Genomic DNA, 9559 nt, shown 5'->3' on the forward strand with positions numbered 1-9559 from the left:
TGCATATGTTTCCAGCTCTGTCCTGCAGAGGGGGCTGCACAGCCCCAAGCCAGAGGGACTGAAATCCCTGGGACCTGGGCCACCGTAAGCCCAGAAGAGAGTGACTCAGACACCCTCCCCTGAGCCCATGCAATCCTGCCCATCAGTTCCAGAACCCTCTTTCCCTCCCCACCATCAGCCCCATGTCCCACTCCTCACATGTGCCATCCCTCACACCTGGGTCTTCCCCCTCAGTGCACAGGCTTGGCTTTCTGTGCTGATATATTTCCCTTCTTCCCCGCAGAATGCAGGTCCGTGGGTTCTTCCTCCTCCTGGTGCTGATCCTCATGGCTGCAGCCTCTGAGGCTGGTAAAAACAAGAAAGGTGAGGGGCAAACTCATGGCTGCTTAGGAAGAGAACTCGTCCCTCACCCTCTGCTCCGTGGGGCTGGTTATGGGTGGGGTCAGGGGATGTTCATGTCCCTGGCTGCAAGTGAGGGAGGGCAGAGTCCCTGTCTATGGGACCAGCTGCAGTTCTGTATCCTTCAGAGTGACTGCCTGCTCCCTCCTCTGCACTGCAGACAAGGTGAAGAAGAACGGCTCCGAGTGTGAGGATTGGCGCTGGGGGCCTTGCACCCCAAACAGCAAAGACTGTGGCGTGGGCTACCGCGAGGGGACCTGCAAGGAGGAGACTAAGAGACTCAAGTGCAAGATCCCCTGCAACTGGAAGAAGGAGTTTGGAGGTGAGTGCACAGCCCCACCCCAGAGACACTCACCAGAGGCTCAGAGGGCCACCAGCTTCCCATGGCTGTGGGAAACTAGCAGGACTTTTGTCCAAAAGCTGGAGTCTTTGTGGTTGTTGTCCTGTTAACATATGGGAGCCCCAACATTACCCTTCTCAAGGACCTACAAGCAAGCAGCCAGCCAGGAGCCCAAGTGTGCACCTATGACCTCACCTTCCACTACCTTGCACCCAATGTGCTCATGTATCTGTGTCTCATATAGAGCCTGCATGTCCCGGTTTGCAATGGTCTGGTCTGGCCCTTCCTACCTGGCAGAGGATTGCCTGGTGAACATGTAGTCTCTGCAGACCACACCTTTGTTAAAAGCTGGGGTGGCCACAAGCTGCACAGTGAACACTCCTGGGTTCAGCATATCTCCTGTGAGATAGGGTCCCTTTCCCTGCCGAAAGGAAAAGAGCAGTGCGTTGTTGGTGCACTGCAATGGAAGAAAGGCTAGACACAAGTCAGGTTAGCTCTGCCATAGGAGCAGTAGCCATTGCTGAGCTCTCCACTTCCCAGAGAACGTAGGGCACCTGGTCAACAGGAATTTACTAAGGGGACGGGGCAGGCTGAAATGAGCAGAGACTAACCCTTGCTGGAGGGTTCCAAATTCAACTGCTGCTACTGGAGTCCATTCGGGAAGGCCTTGCAGTAAAGGTTCTGCAGGCCACATTAGGCCCTTGGTGACACCTAGGGATATCAGGCGGTATGGGCCATTGATCTGACCCAGTGCAGCAGGGGCAGGTTAGATAGACCAGTGGTCTGATGCAGAATGGGGTTCACCGGACGGTCTGATTCAGTAGTACCACACAACCGATCTTTGCTTTACACTTGCCCGGCTTGTGAGTCCTGCTTCCCTTCCCAAAAGTTCAGACCTGGTGATCCCTGAGCTTTTCTTGCCAAGCCCCCTCTGAAACTACATGATAGCTGGTGCTGCGATCTTCAAAGTTTGAGCTGCCCTCCGGCTGCCTAACTTGTGCCTCACCATTTGGGTATCAGGCCTTTTGGAATGGCCTGTTTGTTTGCTGAGGCAGCCCCGTGAAGAACAGAGTTCAGGTGTCAAGTCCCCAGGAGGGAGCATGAGAGCTGGACAGATGCTATCAGGATGTTGCATCCGTGTGACACGGGGCAGTAGTGTACCCACATGCTGCATGTAGCCGGGTGCTGTTCACTCAAGTGGGATGACCCAATGCCTTGCAGGGCCTGAAGAGGCAGTGTGATTGCTAGCTGGAGCCATGTGAATGCAATACCAGGCTGTCCGATCAAGCAGCATGAGCATTGTTTGGCCACCAGCCCCACACTGTTCCCGGGGCTCCTAACGGGCTGCCATTTACTCTGGTCCCTGCATGGAACTAATGGCTCCAACCTTTCTTCCAGCTGACTGCAAGTATAAGTTTGAGAGCTGGGGCGGGTGCGATGCTGCCACAGGTCTAAAGGCCCGTTCAGGCACCCTGAAGAAAGCCCTGTACAATGCCGAGTGTCAGGAGACCATTCAAGTGACCAAGCCCTGTTCTCCCAAGACCAAGTCAAAATCCAAAGGTCAGTCCCCACCACTAGAAATCCTTATCCCACCTCTGTGTGGGAAGAGCCGCTGTATGTCAGGTGCATGACACATTCAAGAGGAATGCAGCCGTCTAAGCTGGTCTGTCTGGATTGTACTTCCAAGGACAGCCGTAACACTGCCGAGTGGTGCTGGTGATTCATTAGGAAGGGCTCTGAGTCAGTACTGAACCTGTGTGCTGGCAGGGTCTGCGGAGCTCTCTGCAAATGCAAGAGTAATCTGTTGGAGGAAACAAAACGCTGAGGTCCTGGATACATGGTCTCCTTAAGACCCTGGTTCTTTTCACAAGAGCTGGGTTGTTAACTCTATCTTGGTGAAATTCCTATTCTGATCATTACATTCCACAAGGCTCAAAATCCCACTGCAGGAGTCTTTAGGTGAAATCCTGTCTCCACTGGCAAAACTCCCATGGACTTCAGCAGAGCCAGGATTTCACCCTGTCTCGCTCCCTTACATAACTGGTGTGTTGCATCGCAGTGCACCCTATAGAGAGTTGCATTTCAATGGGGCTTAAGCAATTTCTGCTTATAAAATCTGAGAGGCATTTTGGGACCCTTCAAGGTGTGAAAGGCCACCAGTCCATTCTCGCTGCTGGTCATTAAAGGGTCTTGATACAGTTTGCTTGTGCCCACTGGAGTCAAAGCTGTAGCTGGGAACTTTCAGCTGGGCTTGCCGTCTACTTTCAAGTGCAATCCAGTGTATATAGATTACTGAGCTGGTACCCCAATGCCCGGGCAGGCCTCACTCTGTGATTGTGACAGGACATGACCAGTTGTTGGATGTTCTCCCTGGCTATTGCCCTTACAGCCCTTCCTAGTCACTACACCCGCAAAACATAACTGAGTTTAGTGCAAATAATATGATGCCTCCTGGTATGTCAAAGGATAGAAGGTCCAGGTGATCCACCAGCAGATGGTAGCACCACATGGGATGGCAAGCATTGTACCCACTGAGCAGAGACTTTACAGGCAAGTGCACTGACTAGCAGGGTTCACCCTCCCTTTGTCCTGGCTGGATTCACTGCAGCTGCCTGGCCTATGTGCCACTTCAGCCAAAACCCAAGCCAGTGGCGTGCAGGCAGCTTTGTAACAGGTGAGCTACAGACATGCTGAAGTGACTTCTCCAGATACAGCAGGGTCGGTAAGGCAGCAGATGGGGGTGTCCCGCAGATGCACTAACTCATGTCTTGTTCCATTGTTCCAAACAGCCAGGAAAGGGAAGGGGAAGGACTAGAAGGGACGGGCTGACCCTCCCGTCTCCTAGACACGGTGCCTGAACCCATCTGGACATACACCACTCGGCGCTGCAGCATGGCCCCCCCGCTCGGCGATGTTTTGCCAAATTCCATTCTTCCTCCTCCCCCAACTTCATCCTTAACTGTGATGCCTTTTTTAATCACTAGTTGTGTAGAGACCAAATCCGCCCTTGCCCGAAGGAGGTGCTGTTTACCTTCCCCGTACCCACTCTGTGCCACTGTCTGGCGCCTTTTTTGGACCCCAGTGTTCCCTTCTCTGCTTCTGTTTTCAGCTATTCAGTGCGATGCGCGTGGGGCGCTCTGGGCTGGGAGCAGCTGGAGCCCTTCACATTTTTGGACCCTTTGTTGGAGCTCAGTGGCCTTTGGCACATCTCTGGGAAGCTCGTGACCCGTCTGAGTCACAGCGGTGCTTTAAGGAAAAAGAAAAGCTAACCAGTGAACTAGCAAGTGACCCAGTCACAGAGGGCAGGGATGATGAGAGCAGGAAGGAATGAGCCCCAGTACCCTGCTGGGCTCACATGCGCTGGAAACATTTGGAGATGTCTCGTTATTTCTGGTTTCCTTGACTTTGCAAGAGGCACAATGTATGCCTCCCAGCAGTGGTCTGCTGTGTGCCTCTAGCCTCCCCCACTTCACCTGCCTTCGCTCACAAGTTGTTCACCCAAGGACTGGCCTCTTTGGTCATGGTGACCCCTTCCTGCTGCCTGCTTTTCTACCAGCAGGTGCAAACCCAAGGGTCCTGCAGCAACCAGGAAAGAATCTCCCCCAGGTTCATGGGCCTTTCCCTTTTCTCTTCCTTTCCCTTCTGTTTCTTCTAATCCGTGTCTGTGCCGGGGCGCTGTGGCCTCTCCCCGCTTTCCGCTCTCACACTGGTGTTGGGCCAGCCCGCACCACTTTTGGATTTTTTTTTTCTTTTCCAATAAAAGTCTTTAAAAAAACAAACCCACCTCTAGTACCACATTCTGCTTCTGTGCTGGGAACTCTGCCGTGGTGCCAGCCAGGAGAGGCTGTGACATACTAGCTGCAGTGACGGTTACTGCTGGAAGGTTAGCCAGGGCTCCACTGGGGTGGTTGGGCCAGGTCTCTGTTAAACTGAGCATGACTTACTTGAAGTGAATAAGCCAATAACGGGGTAGGAAAGGGCAAGCAGAACAAGAATTTCAGGTAGGCCACCATGGAGCTGCTATAGCTACCTTTGACACTGCAGCTCTTGGTCTCTACCCATGGGCATGCTGGAAGCAAAGCCTCGACATGAGATTAAAGAGGGAAAGGTGCGGAAACCAGGTAGTTACCAAGGGAGGTGGGCTTGGTTGCAGTTCATGGTGCCAGACTATTGCGTGTTATATTGGAGAAGGGTTCATATTTGAAAGGTTTTCTGGCTTGGCTAAGCATTGGAACAAATCCCCCACCTCCCCCCTTGGGGAGAAGCATGAGCTGGCTGGAGTTTGCCCTGAGCTCCATTTACTCAGGAACTCTTGAAGTCTTTAGATCGGAATTTGAGGACGTGAGTAACTCAGGCAGAGGTTATGGGTCTATTACAGGAGTGGGTGGGTAGGGTTCTGTGGCCTGTGAAGGGCAAGAAGTCAGACTAGATGATCATGCTGGTCTATGCACCTATGAATGCTGTCTGAGCTTTGTGCTAAGCTGGTAACCTCCCTGCACCCTGACACAGGCCCTTAAAGCTTTCACAAGCCAGGCAACGGTCCAGGGTTCAGACTGGTTTTTCACAGGCACATGGAACAGTGAAGTCCCTGCTCTGATTGTCTAACCCCTGTTACAGCTGGACAGAACCGGCTGGGTTACAATGCTGGACTCCCACCGCCCCAGTCCCACAGGTGATTAGTTATGGGACTAAACCACAAGATGGTACCCACTACTAGCTAGTCTAGTCACAGCGTCTCCCAGCAGGAGGTGCTGCGGAGAATAAGGCAGGAGCACTTGTTGTGGAGGCCGGTGCTATGAGGAAGCCACGGCTTGTCCAGAATTAGCCACTCCCAGCAAGACTCGGAAAAGCAGCAGCAGAAGGGAAGTAACTGGAGGGGCTGGGTGGGACTTGCTGCCTGACTTGTTCCCGTGGCTGTTGTACACTGATTGAGGGCAACATGCTGCTATGAGGGTTCATCTGCAGCCACTCGAGGCAAGGCGAGGCTGCAGATAGACTTGGGCTGCCAACAAGAGACTTAATGAGGTGGTGTCAACCTCCAGAGAGCTAGCAACTGTTCATAGGTAAAGGCTCTGGCAGGGCAAATGCGTTACAGGGTGCCTCTGCCCCAAAGCCTGTGTTAGCCTCTGCGTGGTGCAAGACAGAGGGAGGCCTGCCAAGGATTTGGCATATGGCCAAGCCACAAGGGGCTGCTTGTCAGACGTCGCGGCTCCTCTCTAAGATCTCTGAACCCCACAACAGGGGTGGGTTATGCTCTCCTCTCTCATGCTGCTGCCCAAGGGGTCAGAAACCCAGCTGTGCCAAGAGGAGCAGCCCGCAATCTGCTCTAGCATGTCAGTGTGGCTTGCAGATGTCCAACAAGCTGCTGCCGTGGTCCTTAGTTAGGCAGAATTTGGATGCCACATCCCCACCTTAAAAGAACAGTGAGTTAAATGCCATCAGCATCTTCCCTGCAGCTAGCTTTGTACTGAACTCAGAGGTACAGGACAGGAACCTGCTCCTCACTGTATCAGTCTGTATCTAACCACTCTGGCCTCCTACCTCCCAGTTCCCATTTGAAGGCAACACATCAGGCGAGTAGGTGAGGAAACCAGGGGGCCATTGGTACCAATGTACCAGATGTTTCCCTTGTGCAAGTATTCTTTAAATCCCCTCAGCTCATTCCCAGCCCAGTGTGTCTCTGCAATTATACTGCCCCACTGAAGAGGCTGGTGCAGTCAGATACGGGTTTAGCTGAAGCCACTGCACCAGTCTAATGGCCCACGTGTGGTTGGAGATCACTGCAGGCAGGGGCCCTCAGGCCTCTAGCCAGAGAGCCCCTCACAGAGGGGGCAGCTGCCTGAGTCCTCCCCTGAACCCTCCCCCGTGCCTTCAAGGGAGAAAATCCCAGCCCCCAGGCACCTGTGCTCACTGGCATTCCTCAGCTATCGCAGGGTAATCACTACCAGACCAGCAGGGATGGAGCTGATTGAAAGCAGACCTAAGATGAATGAGAAGTTGCTTGGGTGTATGCTGTGTAAGGCAGCCCCTGGGCAGAGTGTGTGCTGGCCCAACAGGCCCCTCTGTGTTCCAGGGGGGGCCCCTCTTTGCACTACTGATCCCAGACCTGTCCTGCCCACAGTAGGAGGTGTCAGGCCCCGTGACTGAGAAGCCCCAGAAAGCCCCTGATCATAAACCACTGGAACAGGAAAGAACAAATGTAGCTGAACCAATTGACATTCATTTGCCTTAATGAAACAGCTTGTCCCCTTGCCAGCAGAGCCACCCAGCCAGGGCAAGGACCAGATGCCTGACTAGGCCAGCCCCCTAGGGGCCCATAAGCCAATTGCAAAGTCTGCCTTAGTGTCCAAATGCAGTTTTGTGTCACCAATAAAACAAAATGTGCTGTGAAATGGGCATGTACCAGCCTGAATTGCTGCAGCTGTAGCACAAATTGGTAGACCAGAAACCCACCCCCTCCCCTCCCCCTCAGCTGCCCCACCCCACATGGTGCTGAACAGCGAGACCACAGCTGCAGGCTTGGGCCAGCCTCACATGCAGACCCTCCCAGCTCTGCAAAAGGTGAGCATGAAACAAAGAGGAAAGAAGTAATAACATGGGGCACTGCAGCGGCAGACACACCGGGGAGAGGCCAGATGTGTTCTGGCCAGCAGGAGGTACTGTGGGAAGGAGATCAGGCTCTGTTCCAGGCAGCAGGGGCTGAACCAAAGGGGAAAGACCCTGCCATAGAGTACAGAAGTTTGGCAACCACCTTTCCCTGCTAGGTGGCGACAGAGCCCCTTGTGTAGGGAACAGCACCACCTCAGGCTTAGTGTTTCTCTTTCAATCCTTCATGTGCACCACCTACAGCACGTTGAAGGCTTTGCTGGAGAGGCCAGTGGGCCTGGGGAGAGAGCCTAATCAATGGCTCACAGCCAGGGTCCATGAGGAGGCTGGACTCTGAAGCCAGATCCCGGAGAACGAATTACTCACTGAAAGGCCTTTGGTCTCAGGTTCGATTCCTTTATTCATTTAAGTAGGTTCCGCTGGAGTTGTAATGATAAAAAAAAAATGCAAGGCATTTTGGGTAACACTATGCAAATTATCCTAAAGGCAGCGACAGTGAGGCTGATGCTCTCGCAGGGCAAAACGTCAGCCTTTGTCTAAGTTGCACAGTATCCCTGGGGGTGCGGGGTGGAGACCCCCATGTATGGACACACGGTAGTCCCACTCAGCCAATGATGGACACCTTGCACCTGTGTAATCCCCCCCGCCCACCCATGTAGGACATCGCCTGTGCCCCACACAGCTGTCCGACTCTGCCCAAGAGGGAAGACAGCGTTTGACTTTGGGAGAAGCTGAGCAACAGCATGAATTGGTTCGGCCTGTACACAACTACGCTAGGATTTGGGCTGTACATTTACATTGAACCCCACATGCTGAGGACTCCATGACAACACCGATGAGAGGATTACATCCATTTACAAAGTTCTGCGGCCAGCTCCTTCTCACACCCCTGGGTGCTTGTCTGCACTGGGGACAGTAGCCGTTGGGGAGGTCCACATTGTCACGCCTTCCTGTCCCTTCCCCCAGGGTCCAGAACCCCATAGGCAAAGTGTCCCTTCTGCACCTACTAAGGGAACATACTCAGTGACCCATACAACCTTAAGGGAGTCTTGGCCACACCAAGCAACTCCACAGCCTCTTCCCCACTCCCTTCTAGCTAGCTGAGCTCCCCCTGCAGGCTGCTCTGCACCGCTGTCCTGCGAGCAGCACAGCCCGCCAGGGCAGTTATTTTTAACACTGCCACACACAGTTCCCAGAGGTCACAATTCCTCAGGGCTGTGGAGATAAATCTCTCACTCACTTTTTTTTCTTTGCAGTATTAAGATCTTTTGTTTTTCAGGGTGGCATTTGATTTTATGCTGCTCACCTAGGAACAAGTCTCTCTCTGTCCGGGCCCTGCAGGGATGGGATGGAGTTCAGAAAGGGAACCCCGAGGTTGACTCCCAGGAAAGACTTTCAGACTGGCAGATGGCTCAGGCTGTGGAGTCACCGCCCCAGAGGGAAGGGGTGAGAACCTCATTCATCTCGTGGGATGTTTAAAGCCACTAGAGAATGCATGACCAGGAACAATCCTGTCCTGGCCCCAGGGAGATGGTCTGGGTCATCTAACAGGCCTTTTCCATCCAGTCCAGGTTGGTCCAAAAGGAATCATCTGACACCTGATGTATGACAAAGTGACTGATCTATGTTCCTTTTTCTCTTGGGCAGTATGTGGTTTAAGACCCTGTTGAACCCCTCCTGATGCCAGGAACCTTCTCTCCATGCGCACTGCAAAGCCATCAGGAAGCTCAAGGAGTGAAAGAAGGGATTTCAGTTACATCATGTCTCATTGCACAGTGACACTTCACTGTGACACAGGTGTAATCAGCAGGAACCCCATTTAGAAACTCCACGGTTTTACCTAGCGAGCAAAGATAGCTGCCAATTCAGCCAACATCTCCAGAGGGAGGAGCTACATGGGGTTCAAAGTAACCATGGAACCTGTTGATGGGGACACTCCTCTGGTGTTCCCTCTTCCTTGTTTTCTTCCAGTGCAGAGTCAGGGGTTGTGTAGGAAGAGGAGCTGTTCTTTGATTTATGTATGTCTGAGGGCTCCTTCTCCCAGGCTGAGAACAAGTAAAAGAGCTGCATCTTACAGCTGCATTCAGAGAAGGGCATCTTGTGGAATCTCTGAACAGTCTGCATCTCTTGTGAGTGGGGAGCAGAGAACCCCCTAAAAGGAGAGGCAAAGGAATGAGTCTTTGTAATCCTGCCAAGCAGTCCCTCAGTGCCAGC

At 53.1% G+C, this 9559-nt stretch overlaps 1 protein-coding gene across 2 annotated transcripts; it reads left to right on the plus strand.

Moving 5' to 3' along the window:
• The first annotated feature begins 284 nt into the window (after positions 1 to 284).
• On the plus strand, positions 285 to 3554 carry MDK (midkine). Of its 2 annotated transcripts, XM_077820210.1 has the most exons (4): positions 285 to 363; positions 560 to 721; positions 2138 to 2299; positions 3529 to 3554. In XM_077820210.1, the coding sequence occupies exons 1-4, from the start codon at positions 285 to 287 to the stop codon at positions 3552 to 3554; spliced, it is 429 nt and encodes a 142-aa protein (XP_077676336.1). The 2 variants fall into 2 exon arrangements, with proteins under 2 accessions (XP_077676336.1, XP_077676337.1); XM_077820211.1 differs by lacking the exon at positions 560 to 721.
• The last annotated feature ends 6005 nt before the right edge of the window (positions 3555 to 9559 follow it).

This window comes from Eretmochelys imbricata, chromosome 6 (assembly GCF_965152235.1).
Source record: "Eretmochelys imbricata isolate rEreImb1 chromosome 6, rEreImb1.hap1, whole genome shotgun sequence".
NCBI classification, from domain to species: Eukaryota; Metazoa; Chordata; order Testudines; family Cheloniidae; genus Eretmochelys; species Eretmochelys imbricata.

Excerpts from the sequence above, each read along its gene's own strand:
- MDK (XM_077820210.1), top strand. The coding sequence starts at position 285 with ATGCAGGTCCGTGGGTTCTTCCTCCTCCTGGTGCTGATCCTCATGGCT. Across the intron at positions 364-559 it reads GGCTGGTAAAAACAAGAAAG|ACAAGGTGAAGAAGAACGGC; the intron begins GTGAGGGGCAAA and ends TCTGCACTGCAG. Across the intron at positions 722-2,137 it reads CTGGAAGAAGGAGTTTGGAG|CTGACTGCAAGTATAAGTTT; the intron begins GTGAGTGCACAG and ends CCTTTCTTCCAG.